General features: G+C 38.2%; 1 protein-coding gene across 1 annotated transcript; it reads left to right on the plus strand.

Annotated features, from left to right (window-relative positions):
* The first annotated feature begins 359 nt into the window (after positions 1 to 359).
* On the plus strand, positions 360 to 6,114 carry LOC127076353 (disease resistance-like protein DSC1). Its single transcript, XM_051017978.1, has 5 exons — positions 360 to 1,150; positions 1,357 to 2,440; positions 2,523 to 2,825; positions 3,032 to 4,619; positions 4,776 to 6,114. The coding sequence occupies exons 1-5, from the start codon at positions 675 to 677 to the stop codon at positions 5,921 to 5,923; spliced, it is 4,599 nt and encodes a 1,532-aa protein (XP_050873935.1). The 5' UTR covers positions 360 to 674; the 3' UTR covers positions 5,924 to 6,114.
* Positions 6,115 to 25,233: the final 19,119 nt, after the last annotated feature.

Below are 25,233 nucleotides of genomic sequence, written 5' to 3' on the forward strand. Positions count from 1 at the left end.
TTTGTTCATTGTGCTTACTTATGAGACAAAAGTGGCGTGCGAACGACGGATAGGGTGCCGTATGAAGCGGCGTCGCTGTTGCAAACGGAAGAAGCTTGGGGCCAGTGCTACCGGAAAGCATATTAATGTGAAATACATTTTTTGTGAATTTTCACTTACAGGCCGTTTGGTCAAAGCGAGAAAGGTTTTGGTGGGGACCAACACAGGTATTTTTCCCTTGTCTTCCTTATTTTTTTTAAAATTTCTTTGACTAAACTTCTATTAGTCTTATATTTAATATATTTAATTTAACTATTATTAGTTAACAACCCCAACTTGTCAAGTTTGTTGGTAAAAGATGCATGCTAGTTGGCCAATGGGCAATATACTGTTAAAAAAAACTGTAAGACATGTGCACTTCTGTAGAGACTAAAAAAACTGTTAAAAAAAACTTGCGGGACCCACCCTCATGTTTGAATTTCTCTGTCACTGTTTTATTTATGTCAAGTAAGTTTGTTTGTGACAGATCTAAGCACTCAGGTCAACACTAAGTGGCCGTGAGTATGCAACCCGACTCCTTTTCTTTCTCTCTATAAACCCCTCCGCTCTCTTATCTTCCCTTTCTTGGTTTATACCAAACACAAGCTAAAACATTGAAAAAGTGGTGATAACTAATTGCAAATGCTATATGAAACATGTCTACCTCTCACAAAAAGTATGACGTATTCATTAGCTTTAGGGGAGAGGACACACGGACAAACTTCACTGCCCAGCTTCATCAAGCTCTTACCTATAGAAACATCGAAGCATACATTGATTATAATCTTATAAAGGGACATGAGGTTGGACCTGCTCTTGCCAAAGCAATCCAGGACTCACATCTGTCTATTGTAGTTTTCTCACAAAACTATGCAACCTCAAAGTGGTGCTTGGATGAACTCCTCCATATACTCCACTGCAGAGAACTTCATGGACAGGTAGTTATACCTGTGTTCTGTGATGTAGATCCATCACATGTACGTCATCAGAAAGAGAGTTATCAGATAGCCTTCGCAAAATACCAGAGAGAATTCGCCAAAAACAGGAAATCCCATCTAGACAAAGTGTCTGAGTGGAGAGCTGCTCTCACTTTAGCCGCGGATATATCTGGATGGGACTCTCGTAAATACAGGTAAGTATATTCATTCTTATGTTGTGTAGTCTTTTCAAACTGAATGTAGTTATATTTTATGTTGAAAGACTAGTCTCCTTGTCATGATCAGTTCACCAACACAAATGATCCCGTTGACGGGTTAATCATGTTCTTATAGCCTTTAGAAGCTTAGTAAATTAAAATTCCCCTTTAAGTTTAATTTGTTTATTCCTTTTTTCTTCTAGGGATTATTCTCAAGTCATAGACAATGTTGTGGAAGACGTTTTGCAGAAGCTGTCTCTCATGTATCCTAATGAACTGAAAAACCTTGTTAAAGTTGATGAAGACAATGAACGTATTGAATTATTACTGAAAACAATACCAAGAATCGGAATTTGGGGCATGAGTGGAATAGGAAAGACAACCATAGCCATACAGATGTTTGCCAAGAACTTTGCCCATTATGATAATGTATGTTTCTTGGAAAAGATAAGCGAAGAATCAGAAAAGTTTGGACAAATGTATGTTCGTAATAAGCTTCTTAGTAAGCTACTGAAGCGAGAGATTACTGCATCGGATGTTCATGGACAACACACATTCATCAAGAGGAGGCTCGGCGGTAAAAAAAGTTTCATTGTACTTGATGATGTCGATAATGCTACACAATTAGATGATTTGTGTGGAATACTTGATGACCTTGGACCTAACAGTAGACTCATTATCACAACGAGAGACAGACATATGCTTAGTGGAAGAGTTGATGAGATATATGAGGTCACACCATGGAAGCTTAAAGACTCTCTAAAGCTTTTTAGCTTAGGAGCCTTCAAGCAAAGCCATCCTAGAGAGGGTTACGAGCATATCTCGGAAAGGGCGGTTCAATATGCAGGAGGTGTTCCGTTAGCTTTAAAAGTTTTGGGTTTACATTTTGATTCCAAGAAACCAAAATTTTGGGAATCTGAGTTGAATGATTACGAGACCAATGGAGAAGCCTTCCCCGATATTCAGAAAGTGCTAAAGCTAAGCTACAATGGATTATCATGGCGAGAGAAGGAAATGTTTCTAGACATTGCATTCTTTTTCAAAGATGAAGACAAAGATTTCGTCACAAGGATACTAAATGCCTTTGGTTTCAATGCAACTAGTGGAGTAGAAATTCTAGAAGATAAAGCTCTTATATCCATTTCAAACAGCAATAGGATACAGATTCATGGCTTACTACAAAAGATGGCCTTTGATATAGTTCGACAAGAACATAATAAAGACCCAGGAAAGCGCAGCCGACTGAGGGATGCTAAAGATATCTGTGATGTACTTGGAAAAAACAAGGTATATATGGAGTGTTAAATTTTCTAAAAAAAATTATAGTTGATTTGCTGTGATAATGTAGTAACTTCTTTCAATTTGTCAGGGGAGTGATGCAGTGGAAGGAATAATTTTTGATTTGTCTCAAAAACTAGATTTAAATGTTCAAGCTGAGACATTCAACTTGATGACTAAATTAAGATTTCTTAAATTCCACGTTCCCTCGGGTAAGAAGAAATTGGGCACGGTGCATCTTCCTAAAAATATTATGCCGTTTTTTGACAAATTGACATACCTTGAGTGGAACGGGTATCCCTTGAAGTCTCTCCCACAACCTTTTCGTGCTGACCAGTTGATTCAGATTTGTTTGCCAAACAGCAACATTGAACATCTTTGGTTCGGGATGCAGGTATGTGTTCGGTGCACTTACACTAATTCATTTAGATTGTAGGGTTCTTTCTTCGACTTTTAGGCACACGAAAATGAGAGAAATGATTTAATAATGTTAGCCCTCCCATGCTGTTTTGTTTACTTCCCTTGCATGGTGCGAAAATAAATGGATGCTTGGAAGGCTATTTTAAATAAAATTTGAAATGTCTTCTTGAATTATTACAGGAACTTGTGAATTTAGAGGCAGTCGACCTAAGTGAGTGCAAAGAGTTGATCGACCTTCCTGATTTGTCGAGGGCATTAAAATTAAAACAGTTGCGCCTTTCTGGCTGTGAAAATTTAAGTGAAGTTCAGGCTTCTTCTTTTTCTAAGGACACACTTGATACTTTGCTACTGGATAGGTGCACAAAATTGCAAAGTCTTATGGGTGAGAAGCATTTAACATCTCTAGCAAATTTCAGTGTCAAAGGCTGCTTAAGTCTGAAGGAGTTTTCGTTGTCTTCAGATTCAATAAGAAGGTTGGATTTAAGCAATACAGGAATCGAAATATTGCACCCATCAATCGGTGGTATGAACAAGCTTTATTCGTTGAATCTAGAAGGTTTAAATCTAACAAATCTACCGATTGAATTGTCTCGCTTGAGATCACTTACTGAACTTCGGGTTTCAAAGTGTAGTGTAGTAACTAAATCAAAGTTAAAAGCCCTTTTTGATGGTCTGGGCTCATTAACATTATTACACTTGAAAGACTGTTGTAACTTGTTTGAACTCCCTGCAAACATTAGTTCCTTGTCATCATTGCATGAATTGAAACTAGATGGAAGCAGTGTGGAAGGGTTGCCTGCTAGCATCATGTACCTCTCAGAGCTAGAAGTACAGTCTTTAGACAATTGCAGTAAGCTTCGATGTCTGCCAGAACTTCCTTCAAGCATCAAAGAGTTTCAAGCCGACAACTGCACCTCGTTAATGACAGTATCCACTTTGAAGACTTTTTCAATAAACATGATTGGACAGAAAAAATACATTTCATTTCAGAATAGTATTAAGATGGAATTTGATGGACCCTCCCTTGCCCGCATTACGGAAGATGCCATGTTTACAATGAAAAGTGCTGCCTTTCACAATGTATTAGTGAGAGTGTACCGATACCAAACCCACAGCTACAATTATAACAGCGCCGGGGTTTGTCTGCCAGGACACAGAGTTCCAAGTCAGTTCAAACACCGATCAACCAAATATTCCTCCGTAACTATCAACATTTCCAACTCGGTGGGCTTCATTTTCTCAGTTGTTGTTACTCCATCTAAGATAACACAACATGAATACTTTGTTGGAATCCTATGTCAATGCTATTCGGAAGATGGAAGGAGGGAGGTGGGATATAAGTCTAGCTGGAATCATAAACCGGTTTCAAATTTGAACATGGATCACGTTTTTGTATGGTATGATCCATACCATTCTGACAGCATACTTGGAAGGGATGAACAAAAGCTTTCTTTTAAATTCCACATCACAACTTATACAAGTAGCGGCAGAGAACTTGGCGGCCTTGTAAGTATCAAAGAGTGTGGCGTTTGTCCAATCTACTACTCAGAAAGTAAGAGGGTTTTAGGCACAGGGAATTTAGACAAGGGCTTAGAATTAGAGTTGTATCAGGAAATTGAATTTGAGAGATTAGGTGAAGGCTATGATGAGGGAGAAGGCATTGACATTGAATCAAATGAAATAGGTGATGACAAGGAAGGCATTTACATACAGAACCAAAAGTTGGACTTGAATGAAAATTGTTACCGTCCATATGACTGTTTAATTGGTATGAAACTTTTCAAATTCGTTCACAGATGTTATATGTTATCTTTCTTTCGTTGTTTTTCTTTTACAATCCAATACTCCATTATTTAATCCTTTTGTTTCCTTTGATTAGATAGTCATTTTTTTTCTGTCAAACTCACCATTTCTTTTTCTGTAGTCTCTAAAGATGTTCAGGCACATGACAATCCTCAAGAAAAAGAAAATTTGAAAGATGATGATAATTCCAAAGAAACGATGAAATCTGAGATTCTTCATAACAGTACTTCTTTGAAGTCTGGAGAGGAAACTGAAACTTCTTCCAACAAACGAAAACAATTTGAGAAGGAGGAAGATTCTACAGGAGGAAGTTCTGATGTAGAATTGTCTATCAATAAAGTAATTAAGGTAATACCAGTTAAAGATGTTCCCAACAAATTAAATCCAAATTCCTCAATGGCTGCTGAGAGTTCTTCAAGTAAGCCTTCTTCTTCAGAGGGGCCATTAAGAAGAATTGAAGAGGACTCTTCAAAATTAAAGAAATGCAGTACTTCGGAATGTTCTCCTGTCGATTATTCTGAATATAAGAGAATCCTTGAAGAAGACCCTCTGGAAATCTTGGAGAAACTCTTATCGGATGAACTCGGTCGTTCTTCACAGGCTTCTCACTCTTCAACACAAGCAGAAGCTACTGAAATTAGGAAAGAGTCGATTGAGACGCTGCTTGATGAATTAAGGCAATTGGCTTTTTCGAGGAACTTGCTGAAAAATCTACCCAATGATGTGACCCTTGAAGAAGAGGTGAAAGCTTTACTACTTAAACTCAATTTTAGAGCTAATGAGCTTTCTGAGAAACAAAGTTCTGGTATTGCTGATTTCACCACAATCTTTAATGAGGCCACAGTCAATATTGACGAAGGAAAACGGAGCAATGTTACTCTTCAACAACTTAATGTGGACCATAAAGATTCAATATCAAAGCTTCAAGCATCTAAAATCAAGATAAGGAAGTTCGAAGAGTCCATCATTGCTGGTGAGGATAAGATTAAGGCCATGGATATTGAAATTGAAGATATTAAAGCGCAGATTTTTTTGCTCGAGGAAAAAGCGCGGAAGGTTCAACAAGAGAAGTCACAGTTAGAGGATGCCTGCTGGAAATGTAAAGAGAAGAGAAGTGAAATTTTGGAAGAAGCTAAGTATGTAGCATCTAAGACCATACAAACCCGCGAGAAGATTGATAATGTCAAAAAAAAGAAGCTGGAGTTGGATTCTAACTATGATGTGCTTGAAGGACATTATGCCATAATGAGACTATCACCTCCTTTTTAGAATTCACATTATTATGCTTCTTATTTCCTATCTCTTTGAATAATTTATGAAGAATAAACAGTAAGAACAATTTCAAAAATATATGTTTGGTAAGGACATGTTATTTCAATTTGCCTAGTGGTTGTGTTGTTTTATGCAAACATTCGGATGCGGTTTCTTAGATATTTTGTCCAAACTATTTCTTTTACTCTACTGCATGCATGTAAGTGAATAAGTTTTATTTTGTTAAAAATTATTGATAGATAGATTTAGCATCTTGCATTCTACTACGTTGCTTCACCACAAGTAACTAGATTAAGGTAAAAACAACTTTTTTTTTAACAATCCTAACAATTAATTTTTTTACTTCACCAAAATCTTTCATCTCAAATTTACCATTTAAGATCTCTTTAAATCTACCGATTTTACCTCTAGTAAAATATTATCAACATATACAAGAGGGGTAAAAAGTGACTTTCTCATTCCTCTCTACACAGCTATCATAATTACTTCTTACAAAACCATGCTTAAAAAAATCCATCTTAACATACAAAGTTGCTTTGGAATTTATTTCAATCCAACAAAAATTTTTTCAACAAAATTTTCAAGTAGTCTTCAAACAAGAAAGTTGTTTTGACATCCATCTATTACAACTAAAGATTATACTAATTTATAATTGTCATAAGTATCCTTATAGAAAAATGATTCGTAAATTTATGTGTTTGACAAGTATAATAGATTTTGATGATGACAAAGAGAATAAAGAAAAATGATCATAAACATTTAGAGATGTCAACGAGGCATGGAATATGCGGAGGAGGATTCCCCACTCCCTGCCCAACCCCCAATTTTTTTCCCATCCCCATCCTCGATCTCCACCACGTGGGAAAGTTTTCATATCCCTATCCCCAGAGATTCCCGCGAATCCCACGAAAATCTACGAAAATCGAATCTTAAGAAAATTTCTATACTTTTTTTTCAAAATTATGACACTAGTATTTCTTTATTTTTTTCCTTTTTAAAAAGACACATATATTATGCATCTTTCTTTAAAAAAAACACACATCTTACGTCAATAATAAAAAAAAATGTAAAAGCACTTGTATTTGCTAATATTTCTTTTTCTATCAAAAAATAAATATCCAAAAGCACAAGCCTAAGAAAATAAAAGTTATAAATCTCACACAATGACCTCACCAAAGCAACATACACGCAAAAATAAAGTCACCCACAATGATAATTGTTGTTGTGTTGATGAGAACGAACAATTGAGAGTACTTGTTATTATGATGATGATGAAAAAATAAAGGAGATGAGGAATGAATGAGTAAAAAAGAATTGAGAAAAGAATAGCATGAGACAATGTGCACATTGTATGTATTGTGTTCAATTTTCTAGGGTTTGGTACATAGGTAGTGAAACGATACAGTTAAACAAAAATTAAAATAAAATGATCAATATATGTCAGTATCCACTAACGACTCTTCATTTTCTAATATATTAATTATTTTTTATAAAAAAACATATAAAACTATATAATTATATATTATATATATAAGTTAAATAATATGGTCGGGGAATCAATAGGGCGAAGGGTACTTCCTCGATCCCCACCTGAAGTGTCATCGGAGGAACTTTTCCCTCCATCCCTGTCTCCATGGAGGGAAAAATCTCTGACTTCGGATCTCCGAATAGATAAATCTCCATGGGGATCCCTGTTAGCAGATGCAAATTAATACCCCTTAAAGTATCGTCAACTAAAGAAAAGGATTGAAGTAAATAAAAAAGTGAAAATATTCTCATCGCAATAGAATCAAATGTTAAAAGCAACATTAAATGAACTGAATATTATGCAAGCTCGCATGTGATCATGTGCTTTAGTTACTTTTATTTGTTTAGGATCATTAATTTGTAATATTAAGTGTGGGTACGCGCAAAGTACTAAGATAATGCATACATACTCATAACTTTTTCTAAGTTTCATTTATTTTCAAAATATTCTTAAAAACAGTTTTATGAAAAGAATAGTCGATTATGTTAGGAAGTAAAAATTCGCTCTCTAACCGATTAAGACACTTGTCTAGTCGATAATGGAGTGAACTCACCCAATAATCCATTAAGATGCTTTCTAATCGATTAGGTCTCGAATCTGAAAAATTCTTTCCTAATTTGGTAGCTCATAATCGATTAGAGTCGCTGTCTAATAGATTATGATGCAAATTTGCTCAAAATTGTTTCGTTTCTTGATCAATTTTTTTAATATATAAGGAGAATTTGTGTTCCCTTCAAAACAAATAAGAAATATGAAATATTACTCTTGCTCTTACTCTCACTCTCTTCTTAGAAACTTCATATACACTTATAATTATTTAGTTCATTGAGAGCGAAACACTTGGTAAGAGTTGGGATTGTGTAATTTCTAATTATATCAGATTGGGTGGTAATTATGAATCAAAAGAGTGATATTCTCTTGTAGCTTTGAATTAATAATAAAAAGTTACAAGTGAAACCGGGGTAAAAGTTTGGTGAAGGTTGTGGGTTGATCCAATGGTAAAAGTTTTGTTGGGAGTGAAAATCTTAAGGGAAAATAATTGCGGACTGGAGTAGGCCGCGCAATTTAAGGCGAAATCAATATAAATTCAAATGTTTCTTTTCTTTCCCATATTGCTTTACTTATTTTTTCTTCTTCTGTGCTTAATACCTGCTTCATCTCTTTTATTAACATCAATCAAGTAAAATCATTAATTTTCTTTAAAAATTTGAAAATATTTTTTTTATCACAATTCATCTCTTTTTGTGTTTGTGGTCACTTTCAACAAATGACATAAGAATCCAACTTCTGTTTAAAGATTGTCTTAGGAGGTAGAATGACTTCAAATGATTCCCTAAACAAACACACATCTTTCAATGGTGAGGGATATGTTTATTTGAGAAAGAAAAACAAAAATATTTACGGAATTGATGGATTGTGATATTTGAGATTCTACTAAAAGGATCCATTTGTTTACCATCATCGAGTTAATGATATAACGAGAATTAAACCAAAAAATTTATGGAAAAAAAGGATAAACAAAAAATGTTATACAGTTTGAAAGTTAAAGCTATCATCATTATTTTTTTAGGAATGAATGGGTTTTTATGTATTTCACACTGTAATAATACTGCTAAGGAAATGTGGGACATCCTTCAAATTTCGCATGAATATCAAAAAGAGGACAAAACCAACATCTGTCTCATAGAAAATCAAGAATAAAATGAAGTAAACAATGTTAAATCTAAATTTTTGTATGATGAACTTTTCTCTATTCATATGAACTTAAATGATGAAACAAGCAAGTTAAAAAAATTATTCTATTTAAAGAATATTTCTTCTCTTGAAATATAAAATGAAAGTTTAATCAAAGAAATATAACTTCTCAGAGAGAGACACACTTGGTAAATGATAAATATTTCAAGTGTGCTTAATGCAAGATTTTAGAAAATAAAATTGAAGACTTGAATGATACACTTGGTAAATTTACCAAAGTGAGAGAGAACTTAAATATCATTCTAGAATATCAAAGAGCAACTTATAATGAATATGGTTTGATATGAAACAGGAAAGACAATCTTAGGAGGTATAACAAGCAAAGACAATCTTCTACAAGGTAGAATTCTAATGAGTATGTGACCTTGACTGATGAGGGTGAATTTGAGTGTTTTCAAGAGGCCATGGAAAGTTATGAAAATAAAAAGTGGTTGGATGAAATGCATGATGAGATGAAATCATTGCATGATAATCACACAGTGAAGTTGCCTAAAGGAAAAATGGCTTTGGAAAACAAACGAATTTATAGAGTTAAACATGAGAGAAACTCTAAGTCTCCAAGATATAAAGCCAGATTAGTAGTGAAAGGTTTCTGTCAAAGAAAGGGTGTTGATTTTAATGATATTTTCTCACCTGTTGTAAATATCATCAATTAGAACCGTGTTGATTTTGGTTGCTACTCTTTATTTAGAGGTTGAGCAAATGGATGTGAAAACGACTTTCATTTATGGTGATTTGGACGAAGAGATCTACATGAAACAATACAATGGTTTTCAAGTTAAAGGCAAAGAAGATCATGTGTGTAGATTGAGAAAAAGTTTATATGGGTTGAAGCAAGCTCCAAGGCAATGGTATAAGAAGTCTGAGTATGTTATATGTGATTAAGGATATCAGAAGACTACTTCAGATCATTGCATATATGTTAGATAATTTTCTAACGATAACTTTATTATCCTGTTGTTATATGTTGATGATATGCTTATTGTAGGAAAACATATTTCTAACATTAATAGGTTAAAGAAGTAATTAGGCGAGTCATTTGCCATGAAAGACATGGGAGAAGCTAATCAGATTCTTGGCATTAGAATCATGCGTGACCGAAAAGAGAAGAAACTTTGGATGTCACAAGAATATTATATTGAAAGAGTGATGTAAAGATTCAACATGGAAAGTTCTAAGGCAGTAAGCACTTCTCTTGCTACTCATTTCAAGTTGAGTTCTAATCAAATTCCCTCAAGTGAAGATGAAGCCTTTGATGTGAAATGTGTTCCTTATGTATCTGTTGTGGGTAGTTTGATGTATGCAATGGTTTATAGAAGACTAGATATAACATATGTTGTTGATACAATCAATAGATTTTTGTCAAATTCAGGTAGAGAGCATTGAAATGCTGTAAAATGGATTTTAAGGTATCTTCACGGTACTACTTCTGCGAGGCTTAGTTTGGAGATGATAAACCTAATCTAGTGGGGTACTTTTACTTTGACATGGCTGGAGACATTGATTCCAGAAAGTCTACTTAGGGCTACATGATTAAATTTGTAGTGTGAGTTGTGGCTTGGTAGTTTAGATTGTAAAAGTGTGTAGCATTGTCTACTACAGAGACTGAGTTCATTGCAATTAACGAAGCATGCAAATAGTTACTATTGTTAAAGAGTTTTTTTTGCAGGAGCTTGGTTTTGTTCAAGACAAATATATGTTATTTGTTGATAGTCAAAATGCTATTCATCTTGGGAAGAATCCAACTTTTCATAATAGGTCCAAACACATTGATGTGAGATATAATTGGATACGTGATATTTTGGATGCTAAGTTGTTAGAATTAGTTAAAGTTCATACAAAAGATAATGATTCTGATACGATGACTAAAACATTATCAAGAGGAAAATTTGAAACTTGTTGTGATATCGTCGCTTTAGCGGTTTCTTTCATATAGTTGTGAGGGGGAGATTTGTTGGGCTTAGGTTCCCTTCCTATATGGAGAAAAACCCAAATATGATTAGCTTATTTGTCTCACTTATTTAAGTGGAGAGAATCAATTTAGGATTGAGAGAGATAAAGATAAAATAAGAGTTCAAAAGAGAAAAGAGGAAAGAAAATCATTCTAGTTTTTCCGTAACCAGACTCACTAAATAGACAATCTCTGATTTGATAACCGTCGGATCAAGCTCAAATTTGGAGGAAAGGTTCGTAACACACGTACCTAACTTTTGACCGTTCAAAATTTCAAAACAAGGTCTGAGGTGAGAGATATCTGCTTCGTACCGAAGCTGTAGATTTGAGATATATTTTTCAACTTTTGATTCTTAATTGTAAGCTAGTTTGGTTTGTGATTTATGGTTGTTAACACTAGTTTGTGAGTCACTTTAAGATTTTGTTGTACCTTTAAATTGATTATAATGGAACTATTTCTTTGATCTGGATGACTTGTGATTTTTACTTTCCTATTGAGTGTTTTTCCACGTTAAAATATCTGTATTCTTGTGTTTTTATTTGTTCGATTTGCTGTCTTATATTTGTTGTTGATCATCAAGGTTCCTACAAGTGTGATGAATTTTATATCCATTGCGTATTGGTCTATTATTATGTCTTAATTTCTCATCAAGAAATCTGAAGTAAAATAAGTTATTCTTCCACTACTTCATGTTGTTTTTATAAATAAAATTTGTTTTAAAATATTATTATTTTCACTTTTCAATGTAGAAATGATTGTTAATCTTTTAATTATTACTCTTTACGGTACTTTCTACACACTAATATGACTAATTTAGTAAGGATAATGTTAACTTGTGTCTTAGGGACACAAGATAAGAAACTCATTTGTAGAAAGTATATATTGAAAAAAACAATTAAAAAATTAACTTTATACTTTTATTAAAATTAATGCACTATTTTGATTTTTTTTTAAATAACCATTTTTTTCAATTTTTTTTGCAAAATAACTAATAATTCAAAAAAAATACCAAAATAATCAGGTTTAGAAGAGGATGCGCCAGATGAATTGGCGCATCCCCAAAGCATTAAGAGGAGGCGCCAATAGCATTGTTACATGCATTGGGCTCCTCATGAGGAGGTGGCAATGCTATTGGCGCATGCATTGGCCCTCATGAGGAGGCGTCAATGCTCCTAGCGCCTAGGTGTGCCTTGTAGTGTGGGCGCCAATTTATCTGGCGCCTGCATGTTCTCTCATGTGAGCGCCAATCCCTCAGGCGTCAGCATGTCATGTACAATTGATATTCAGTCTCTATAAATACCATGCATTGGATGCAATAGTTTTCACTCAAAATCATCTCCTAATACCATAATTTCTCTAATTCAACCACCATCACCTTCAAGTTTCTCTGTTTTAACAATGTCTGCATACATTTAGAAACGAAATGTTGATGTAATATTTTCCGCCGTTGCGGCTCCGGTACGGATTCGACTTTGGAACACAGATACGTTTGAACGTCTTAATCGGACGTTGTACAGTTGGTTAGAGGGAGAAATTGGAGAGGGTGAAAGGATTAGAAGAATACGATGACTTATGTCCACGTTCAACCAAAACAGAGAAGTGCACGAATGGATGGATATTAAGACCGACCAAGACGCTCGTAAGATGATGCATTACATGTTCAAAATTGTTTTGATGGTTGTAATCACATAGTTCTTGTATTGTATTTGTTATAATTATTTGTGTTACTGTTTATGTAATGGTACTTTTGTCACAGACGTCTAATATGAAATAAATTTAGTTTTTCATATATTGCAATAGAGGTACATGTGAATTTACCTGGTTGTGCTCGTTCCAACACTATGACAGTTATTATGATTGTGACCTGGCTGACGGAATGAACTATATAGTCTAACCATTTTGTTCGCCGTATCCATTTCGGTTCGAATTCGGGTGCTGTTTGGGCGACCCTTTTTCTTCCTTCACATAACTTCGTTGTACCAGACGATGTCCCCTTGATATTCTGGCCAATAATCCTATAGAAAAACTAATTTTATAAACATTTGAAAGGCTAACGACTTTGTAAACTTCAAATAGCAAGTATGATGGATCTCTTTGAACCTTTGAGCATGTCGCAATTACATGGGAGCAGGGGGTACGAAAGGCTTGGAACTTTCCGCAGTCGCAACAACCTCTATCTAGTTCGACTCTGTATTATCCCGTCGACATGCCCTCATTGTGATCCATGGACTCGGCAACATTATACCAACCTTTAGTGTGGTCAAAGACCATAACCACGTGTCTGTTTGCTTTGGCAGCTTCATGTCTAATGAATTTCATTGAAGCATCACTGAATAACTGTCCAGATTGCAACACTGAACTCCATTTTGAGCGTCTGGTTTCAAACAGCTCCCCTAGCCTGAAATATGTTGTTTGCACCAAAGCGGTTATAGGTAGGTTACAGATGCCTTTGAAGACAGAGTTCATAGATTCCACAAGATTTATTGTCATGTGGCCCTAACGCTGACCGTTGTCGTATGCCCTAGTCCAATTTTCCAATGGAATACTATCTATCCATCATACTGCATCTTCATTTGACAATCTTATTTCCATGAGATGGTATTTGAAACAAGGTTCTAATAATGCGTAATTTGTATTGACAACCTTCTTCCGCAACATCTTATCTTTACTTCCCGCATGAAATTCTGAGCAATATGTCTAATACAGAACACATGCGTCGAAGGAGGATTTTGCCAGCCGTTATCAATGTTATTATATGCACTGATGATTGAAGGGTGTCTGTCGGAGATCAAACATAAGTAAGGATGAGGTACAACGTGCAATCGGAGATTTCTTAGGAAAAAACTTCATCCCCTAACAGTCTCCCTTTCAACTAGGGAAAAGGCGATTGGAAAAATGTTGTTGTTCCCATCTTGTGCCACTGCCATCAGTAACGTTCCTTTGTATTTTCCGTACAACCATGTACCATCAATTTGTATAATTGGTTTACAGAAAGAAAAACCTATGATGCATGGTTGATACGCCCAGAAGAGATGGTGAAATATTCCATTTCCAACAGCACACGTACCGTCTGGTGTATACGCGGGTAATGTTTCCAACTTGACAATAGTCCCGGGAGCATATTATTTTAGAGCCAACAAGTATTTTGGAAGTTATTTATAAGACTCCTCCCAATTGGCAAACACCTTTTCAACAACCTTTGTCCTAGCTATCCATGTCTTCCTATATGATGGAGTATACTCATACTCTGCCCTAATATGCGAGATTATTATACTCATCTTTAATGATGGATTGTCGCCAATGACAGACAATATTTCATCGCATATTGTCGCATCCTGCGAAAAATCAACCGGCGAGCCTAAAAATAAAAACACACAGAGCCGCCACTAAACGTTATTTATCCCAAGATAGGGAAAGGAAACGCTCAGAGAAACCTGGAAAGACATGGTCTCGCGACCAGAGAGAAAAGGTTCGGGAGTCGGTTACGCAAGGGGAAGGTATTAGCACCCCTCACGTCCGTCGTACTCGACGGGATCCACGTCCTAGAAATAAAAATAGGTTGCTAAACATCACACACACGCACGGGGAACGCAGGTGGGGTTAGAGAAGGGAGCTCGATAAGGTATCGCACCTTATGCCTACATATCTTGTCTGGAACAAGAATCAGAGCCACTGTAGTTCGGCTTACGCACGCCAAACAACACAAAACAACACAAACATGCAAGGGTGGCAAACATGGAGCCCGACAACCACTGGATGGAATTACGTCGGCATCCGAACCAAAACGCACTCAAAGGGGCAAACGTGGAGCCCGACTGCCAATCACTGGGCTTACGTCGGCATCCGAGCCAAAACACAATCAGATAACAAGTAAACACACGCAAAAAAAAGAAAAAGGTTGCCCGGAGTGGTCTCGCACGACCACCTGCCTACATACCTCGTCTGGCACGAGAATCAGGGCGATGTAGTTCCCCTAAACAGGGGAGAAACTCTCTCCTAACCAGAAACAGAGGGAAAAACACGACACTAGGGAGCTGAGACTCGAGCCTAATGTTGTCATGCAAAGTTAACCCTAAGTTCGGTTTTCTATCCTACTTGCATAAGCAAACTAACCTAACCAGGAAAGAAGCTAGCACACAAGCATACAATCATATATCATCAAATGAGAACAGGTATCTCAAACAAGCATGTCAATCAGATATCCACATAACACGCACTATAGCCAAACAAGGGGGCTCAATCAATCAGGTTTGACTGCCTAAGCAATCGTCTGTACAGGCTGTGTTTGCTCTTAACCTTGCCATTTCGAGGCTAAGGTGAAGCAGATGAAAGGATGAAGTGAGGATCAGACCTCACAGCTCATATCCCTAACCAGGGAGAGCTGACAAATGAGCATGGGTCCAGAATAGGGGAACCCTTCTATACTCGATGACTCTGACACAACAGATCTTGGGCTTTTGATCTCAATGCTACAACCATGTAATGGGAGCAAGGAGAAGACTCAACTGAATAGTGGGGGACAGGTTGCTTGCCCCTACCTTCCACCAATTGCCTTACTTGAAGGACTTTTCCTGCTTGGGCTTAAAAATAAACATACACAAGCATTGCCTCTTAAGGAGGACTTCAGACAATTTGCCCGGCCCGGTAACAGCCGGGTCTCCAGACTACATGAAGTAAGAAGGTTATACCTCAAATGCAAGTTGCTTAAGCAAAGCAAAGCAATGGTTCACAAGGAACTGAGCAACTAAAGTACCTGGAAACAATCAAACTCAGTCAGTATTCAATCAGACAAATTGTACAGCAAACAGTTAAACAGTCAAACTATACACAACACAAGGCAAGCTCAAGGCTTAAATCCAAACTCCAACACCTACAAAACAATGTTATGTTAGTGTACAAACATCCGCAACATCAATTAAAATTGATTTGAATCAATCTCCATGTGCATTGCTTTTTAATCCTGAAAAATCAAGCAAATATTAGCAACTAGACCACTAGGCCAAGCCTAGGGTCCCAAAGCAAGAAAAAAGTTAAAACAGCAAGGTATCCACCAACCAACATCAAATTAACATCAAACAAGAGCAAACATCATTGGTCTCATGTTTATATCATCCATCATGTTCAATTCATGCACAAAACAATCCATATGAGGTCAAATGAACCACCAAGCATACAATGAGAAGTATTGCATTCAAATCCATACCAAAACACATCCAAAAATTCTCAAATTAATTATACCTAAACAGGGGGGATTCAAGGTCTACCATGTCAAATTTGAGCTCAATTGGGCAAATGGAACCATGTTAATGAAAATCAACAAAAACAGACACAGTTACATGCTTCAATTCACAACATCAATGCATACATCCACTTCAAAAATTCATAACTCAATGAAAACAAAAAAGAAATGGATGAGACCAAAACAGGGAGGTCCTAACATGTGTCTAGTTCATGTATATCAAATTTCATGGCCATACAATACAATATGAGGATTTCCCAATCAATCTACTAACATGTGTCACATGAGCTTGCAATTTCAATCACCAGAAATGAAAAATCATGATCAAATTGAAAATACAGTGAAAAATTCTACAAAAATTCATACAACATCCTAACATATCAACAATTCATCATGCAAAATTTCAGCCAATTCCAACATGCATAGGTCACTCAAAAAAATCCTGCAAGTTGACATAATGAGGTGTGACACAAATTGTCACACCTAAGTTCCAGAATTTGCTGCTCTCTAACCAGGTATCCAAAATTCACGAAATTTACATATAAATAATCCTCAAAGAGTCAAGAACCACCACAAAAAGTTTCAAGAATTTATTTTATGATATGAGTATTTCATGATCAAATTGCAAAAATGTATCAAAAATGGACATACATCGGAAAACCCTAGGTCAAATAAAATATTCCCCAAGCACAACTTTGACCAATAGGTCAAAAAAAACCTACACTCACCAAGGAAGCTATAGAAAAAATTTCCATATTTTTTGGATTTTTTTACTATTTTTTACGATTTTTTAAAGGTCATATGAATTTTTTAATAATTAAACAAAATATCAGAAAATTATGAGTAATAATAATTGGCGGGGGAGGGAAACATGAGTTTCAAAAATTTGAATGAAAAACAAGATCAAACACATGAATATCATCTTCTTCAGTCCAGAAAATTCAAGAACATCCAAGAACACGAGTTTCTCAAATCATCACCAAAACGAGCAAACAAATAACCGTTAGAACCGTCTAAGCCTAAGGATCACGAATATCAACTTATTTTTGGCTAAAAGCTCCTAAATCGAACGAATCGACTCACTTAGGGTTTATGTTCTTATCTTCAAATCTAGATTTCTCACACCACAGTCATCCGTTTGCAATTCTAAATACATCATCGTAATCTACATCAAACGCACTATAGAATGCACATAACAATCAAGCTTTTCATGAGGTTCGAATTTTCACTTACTTGGATATGGCAGTCGCGATTGTAATGCTTTTAGAGCTCAAATCGTGAAAACAGCAACACTAGGAGGATGGAGAAGGTGAATGGAGGTGCTTGCTTCGATTGCCTTTGCTTCTAGAACTCAAAACTCGAATTCACCATTGTTGATGTGGTTATGGACAGTTGCGATTGGCCAAGCTTCTCACTCCAATCTCCAAAAACAGTCCAAGGCAATGATTATAGAAGATGAATGCAAAAGAAATCTTCAAGTTTGGTTGAGAATTGGTCAAGAATTTTGGAAATGAAAGTTTGTGTTCTTGGATGAAAATGGAGAGAATGTGAGAGATCTAGATCCAATCTTGGGAAAAGTGTTTTTCTGTTATGATTAGGCAAGGATTTAGAATATATATGTGTGCTTAATTGATCACTAATCATGGAATTAACCAATTTGGCATAATTAGTGATAATGTAATTTTTGCAAATGAGGGCAAAATAGCCAATTCACAATGACAGCACATGCCAGCTCAAAATTGGTTCCAACATGTCCAAAACACCATATGTGAAGTGTAGAAACAATTCCCATTGCAATTGGTTGCTTAAATCTCATTTTCACTATGTGTATGTAAAGTATCCATTTTTAACCATTTCATTTTTCATGCCAAAACTCAAACCATGTGCATTAACCATGAAATGAATATTCAAACACACTTAAAATGCCATTCCTGAGGTGTTGGAAAAAGTCCCATTCAAAAATTCCCAATATTTTGACTTTTGGACAATTTTGCCCCTGGTCCAATTCAGCTGTCCAGTTGAAAAGTGACTTTTTGCCTTGGCCATTTTTGAACAAATCCAATGATGCACCCTCAAAGTACATGTCAAATGGAGTTTGTGCATATAAAGAACTTGCAATTTGGACAAAGTATGTGGTAGTTATGGCCTCCTGATTACGGATCTTTTCTGAAATTCACTGAGCCATATTTTGCAAACCGTACATTGGATTTTCAAGTTCTTGGACTTTTTGGAAAGGTGAGAACAAGACCTACATCTGTCATGTTGAACAATTTTTCATTTGAAGCTTCCTTGGACTTCTGTTTTTGAGGTCAAAAACTTTCCATTTTTGGAAACTTCAGCTACAAGTCACTTTCCATTTTTGGCAGTTTTTGTCCTGACTTGATTTTCTTCATTTTTAAGCTTTGCAATGTCATTCAACACTTGTTCCAACATGAATGAAGTGTGTCTAACTTGTTTCCACCTCCAAATCCACCAGATCATGTACAGTTGACCACAGTTGACTTTTCATCTGATAGATGAATCTGGCAATGCATAGATCAATTTGAACCCCAATTTCCAACTGAAATGGCTCAAGGGTGACACCCTAGCCTCAATAAGCACAATATAATCACAAAATGAACCTCATATCCATCACAAACCCCCTCTCCTGATCCAGCCCTGATTGGCCCAATACAGCTGATTAGGGTTGACCAGTGGTCAAAATCCTAATCTCAAGGAATCTTCTTCAATCTTCTGATGACATCCAACCATGATGATGATGATGCATCAATTCAATCAACATGGAGACCAACATCCATTGAGAATCATGAAACCCTAATTCACAGCCCAATCCTCAGATGGCCCATGATCAATCAGTAAACCCTAGGCATACACTTTCTGACTTCCTCATCCTCTGATCAAGACTTGGGAAGATGGCTTGCACAATGTAACCACATGATATGCAATATGAAAATGCCTAATGACCTAAAATGAAAATGCAAATATGTTAATGCTAGTCCCAAGGGAGGAGGGCAAATTTTGAGGTGTTACAGCTGCCCCTATTCAATCCACTGTGAACCTGTCGATACGAAATAGCCTCGGCTTTCGGATGATCAGGATGAAGAGTGATTGAATACCAAGAACAGACGAACAATTTGCACTCTGATGAGATAATAATTAACAACGCCTGTCAGCATCGGCGAAGAAACAGACTCGAAACCGTCGACCTGGATACCAAAATAAATGGTAGCACAGGGATAACCATGGTCTGAGCACCACACATCCACTCAGGATTATCATTCTCTTTTTTTTCTTTTTTCTTTTTTTTCTTTTCTTTTTTTCTTTTCTTGAACCCCGAAATTTCCTCTGCGCAAACGATCCTCAGATCTCTGCACTTGAACCCCGGAAAATGCCTCAGCACTCCTTCTTTGCCAAAATAATGAACCCCATCTCCAGTTTGAACCCCAGTCGCCTGACGATAACTCTCGATCGCCAGAATGAACCCCATTCTCCAGAAAATGTCGCAACATCTCCCTTTCTCCGCTTGAACCCCGTCTCCAGAAAATGTATCCACATTTCCTTTTCTCCATTTGAACCCCAGAAAATGCCTCAGCATCTCCTTTTCTCCAATCTCTCGTGATAATTCCGCTGGCAACATCGGAAATAACACTCAACCACTCTGAGGGCGACATGTCAGAGGGTAAGCCTTCACAAAGGAAGGTAGCATGTGTATCTCTTCCTCAGAAGACACCTATAACGACCTCCATTGGCCTCAGCCCGAGTCTACGGTGACACATGAACAGAAGATAATCCTGAGGACCTCATCCCGGATATAATCTTCAACTCCATCTCCATTTGAACCCCAGAAAATACCTCAGTATCTCCTTTTCTCCATTTGAACCCCGAAAATGCCTCAGCATATACTCTTCTCTGATTGAACCCCGAAAATCGCGTTGATCGCGCAACGTCTTCTGATTTTATCTCCATCTCTGTCCGACGGAAACATCTCCTCCAATATCGCACTACTGGGGAACATTGTTGATCTGACGTCGTGATGCTAAACTCCTCAGAGTAACATCTTCACCATCCAGCGAAACCAAAACTCCAAGCGGTAACCACGGCTTGAATTGCGCCGATCGCATAACCTTTCCATCTCTGTTCGACGGAAAACAATTACTCCAGTATCGCACTACTGGGGAAACACCTTTGATTCAATCACGATGCTGAACTCCTCGGAGTAACACCTCTTCACCTTTGGGAAAAACCACCTCTCAAACGGTAACCACGGCTTGAGACTAGCTTATGCTTGCCATGATGAATGATTGATTTTTTCAGCGTAATGCTCCACAATTATGGAAATGCTACGCGATTATTTATTTTTCTATGCAATATGCCATGTTATTTTTTCCATGATGAATGCATGAAAAACAAAAACATCCCCCTCAAGGGACTCTTCTGGGGAACACGAGAATCTTTGCTGAGGAACTCGTCACCACTCGGATTTCCGCCCTGCTGGGGAATAACACTGCTGCTGGGAATAAGGCAACCCTTGCTGGGGAAGAACCTCTTTTGCACCCAATCCACTCGAGAAACTGCTGGAGATAAGCACTACCAACACTCTGTGGGGATACACCAACCTTTGACTTGTTGGGGATACCAATCCTGACTCCGCTTCGGGAAAACCCTCACAGATACCCGTGGACTTCGCTGGGGAAACACTCACAGAGACTCTGCTAGGGGAATAACAACCTCCAGGCTCAACTGGGGAAGCACTAAACCATCACCTGCTGGAGATAACCATCTTGACCCTGCTAGGGAACCGCATACTACTCCGCTGGGGATTACCCATGCAATCCATAGGTAGCATCAACTCAGCTGGGGATGCAAAAATCCGTCCACTACGGGAACTCGTTCAATCCACTGGTAGGATGAACACTGCTGGAGAAATATGTCATTGAAAAAGACCCTCTCCACTCGGGGATAACAACCTTCTGGCCTGGCTGCTGAGGAAACATCGTCGTAAACCCGCCAGGAATAACCATCCTGACTCGGCTGGAGAAGTCACAGACATTGGATCTGCTGGGGAGCTAGTCCTATAACTCTGCTTGGGGACTTAGCTGGGAAATGAGAATAGTTGGTATAAAAACACCCGTCAACTCGTCGAACCATGGTGTCTACCTCCAATACTCATATCGGCTTTCCACTTTGGAGAACTCCCAGACTCGTCTGGACCTTTTCTGCTCCATCATTTTGTATTCCAAATTGCTCCGCGCTCGACGAGAGACGTACTCCTGGGATTTATGCATTCTTCAATTTTCCGACTTTGAAGAGTCTTCTTGATTAATTCCAAAGATCGTCGTACGTCTCAACGTCTTCTCTCCGTTCCTCCTTCGTCCCTGGTCGAACTCTGCGGGGAATTGCATACTTTCAAATCTTTCGACTTTGAAGAGTCTTCTTGATTAACTCCAAAGATCGTCGTACGTCTCAACGTCTTCGTCATTCTTTCATATTCTCTCGTCCCTGAGCCTGAGCGAACTCTCTGGGGATCTATTACAAAGCTTCCACATCACAACCTGCAAGTGAGTGAAGAATATCTAACAATTCCTGCAAAACAGACCGTCAGATAAAACCGTGCCCCAGGCGTGTCAAGATTTCAACACTTGGGTCACTCAACCTTCCAAATAAGATTTCAAGCTTTCAATCTTATAAACATGCATTGGAAGGAACCTGTATGTCTTAAAATGCAAGATTCTTTATCAAAATAATCGGATGTTTTTGTAGTCAAAGCGGTAATGAAAAACAAAAACAAAATTATTTGACTGAATGTGCATTTTATTGATTGAAAAATGTGTGGCTCAAATGAGCAATACAAAAGGAAGCAATTCCTGAAAAGAGGTAATTGCGCACAAAAGGAAAAATCTATCCTAATGGCAATGTGAAACCCGTGATCTCATCGAGTTCCAACTCAGTTACACCCCATATGTCCTCAGACTCTCCATGCTTTCTGCCTTCTGAACAAAACGATTCCGATTGATCCCTACCGGGTATTATCCATGATGCTTTAACCCAAAGCGCAAACGATCATGCTAGACGCAGTTGTTCGTTTCAATCCCTCTTTTGCCTGAACCGCCCTTTCGGGTTTTCAGTCCACCGGGATACCCATTTTTGCCCAAGTCGCCTTTTCAGGTTTTCGACTTGCCGGGTGTACAATTTTTTCATTTTATATTCCTAATTTTTGCCCGAACCTTTCTTCTGTTTTTGGTTCGCCGGGATGCCCATTTTTGCCTGGACTATTTTGTTCTTTTCGTCCAGCGGGTCAATTTATACGAAGTATTTTTTAACTGCGTCCGCATTCACAGGGGATGGAAAATCCTCACCATCCATGGTCGTCAACAACAAGGCTCCACCAGAGAAAACCTTCTTGACCACGAATGGACCCTCATAATTCGGCGTCCACTTGCCCCTTCGATCGTTTTGAGGAGGAAGGATCCTTTTCAGCACCATATCACCTACGTGATATACCCGAGGTCGCACCTTCTTGTCAAAAGCACGCTTCATTCGTTGCTGATACAACTGCCCGTGACAGATGGCTGCTAGCCTCTTTTCCTCTATCAGGCTCAACTCTTCATATCGGGTCCTTACCCATTCAGCCTCTTGCAGTTTCACGTCCATCAGGACTCTTAAAGAGGGAATCTGAACCTCAACAGGTAACACAGCCTCCATCCCATATACCAACGAGAAAGGAGTTGCCCCAGTAGATGTACGTACCGACGTTCGATACCCATGCAACGCAAACGGCAACATCTCATGCCAATCTTTGTAGGTTACCACCATTTTCTGCACAATCTTCTTAATATTCTTGTTGGCTGCCTCAACCGCCCCATTCATCTTCGGACGATAGGGAGAAGAGTTGTGATGCTCAATTTTGAATTCCCGGCACAACTCTGCCATCATCTTATTATTCAAATTAGAACCATTATCAGTAATGATTCTCTCGGGAACCCCGTATCGGCAAATGATGTCTCTCTTAAGAAATCTGGCTACAACCTGCTTCGTCACATTCGTATAAGAAGCTGCTTCTACCCACTTGGTGAAGTAATCAATAGCCACTAATATGAACCTGTGCCCATTCGAAGCTGTAGGCTCAATCTTTCCAATCATATCAATGCCCCACATAGCAAACGGCCATGGAGACGACATTAAGCTCAACGGATTTGGAGGCACGTGCACCTTGTCTGCATAAATCTGGCATTTATGACACTTCCGCACGAAATTGAAACATTGGGCCTCCATTGTCATCCAATAATAACCTGCTCTCAGCAGCTTCTTTACCATTGCATTCCCACTGGCATGGGTACCGAACGACCCCTCATGAACCTCTTTCATCAATTGGCTTGCTTCTGCGTCATCAACACATCTGAGCAAGACCCAATCAAAATTCCTCTTGTACAAAACCCCATCCTTATTCAGGTAGAATACCATGGCTAACCTCCGCAGAGTCTTTCTATCTTTCTTAGATGCTCCCTCAGGATATTCTTGCGTCTCAAGATAGCGCTTGATATCGTAATACCACGGCTTCTCATCATCAGGTGCTGTATCAACAGCGAACACATAAGCCGGTCTATCCAGACGTCCAACTTCCACACTGGGGAACTGATTCCACCTCTGCACCTTAATCAAGGCAGCCAGAGTAGCCAAAGCATCTGCCAAAGGATTCTCCTCTCTGGGCACATGATGCAACTTCACCTTGGTGAAAAACGTCAACAATCTCCTCGTATAATCTCGATACGGAACCAAATGAGATTGATGCGTATACCATTTTCCGTTAACCTGATTTATCACCAGAGCTGAATCTCCATAAACGACAAGGTTCTTGATTCTCAAATCAATCGCCTCCTCAATACCCAATATGCAAGCTTCATATTCAGCTACGTTGTTGGTACACTCAAATGTTAGCCGGGCAGCAAAAGGAATATGGGATCCTTTTGGCGTAACCAAAACAGCACCAACACCGCTTCCATTCACGTTAACGGCCCCATCAAACATCAGAATCCATTCGGATTCAGGGTCAGGCCCCTCCCCCGGGATCGGTTCCTCACAATCTTTCGATTTGAGAAACATGATGTCCTCATCAGGGAATTCAAACTTCATCGGTTGATAATCATCAATAGGTTGCTGGGCGAGGTAATCAGACAACACACTCCCCTTGATCGCTTTCTGAGAGGTGTACTGTATATCATATTCCGTCAAAATCATTTGCCACCTCGCAACCCGTCCGGTCAATGCTGGCTTCTCAAAAATGTACTTGATTGGATCCATCTTGGAAATCAATAAAGTGGTATGAACCAGCATGTACTGCCTTAGTCGGCGAGCAGCCCAGACCAAAGCACAGCAAGTTTTCTCGAGCAGTGAATATCTTGTTTCACAGTCGGTAAACTTTTTGCTTAAGTAGTATATGGCATGCTCTTTTCGACCAGACTCGTCATGCTGCCCCAATACACACCCCATAGACCCCTCGAGGACTGTCAGGTACAGAATTAACGGTCTCCCCTCCACAGGAGGCATCAGAATCGGAGGCTCCTGCAAATACTCTTTTATCTTTTCAAATGCCGCTTGGCAATCATCATTCCACCTGACCGTTTGATCTTTTCTCAACAATTTGAATATTGGCTCACACGTGGCCGTTAGATGAGATATGAACCGTGAAATGTAGTTCAATCTACCTAAGAAACCACGAACCTCCTTCTCTGTTCTCGGTTCAGGCATTTCTTTTATTGCTTTTACTTTTGCAGGATCAACCTCGATTCCTTTCTCACTTACAATGAACCCCAGCAGTTTACCGGACCGCACTC

Source organism: Lathyrus oleraceus, chromosome 4 (genome assembly GCF_024323335.1).
Source record: "Lathyrus oleraceus cultivar Zhongwan6 chromosome 4, CAAS_Psat_ZW6_1.0, whole genome shotgun sequence".
In the NCBI taxonomy this organism is placed as follows: Eukaryota; Viridiplantae; Streptophyta; class Magnoliopsida; order Fabales; family Fabaceae; genus Lathyrus; species Lathyrus oleraceus.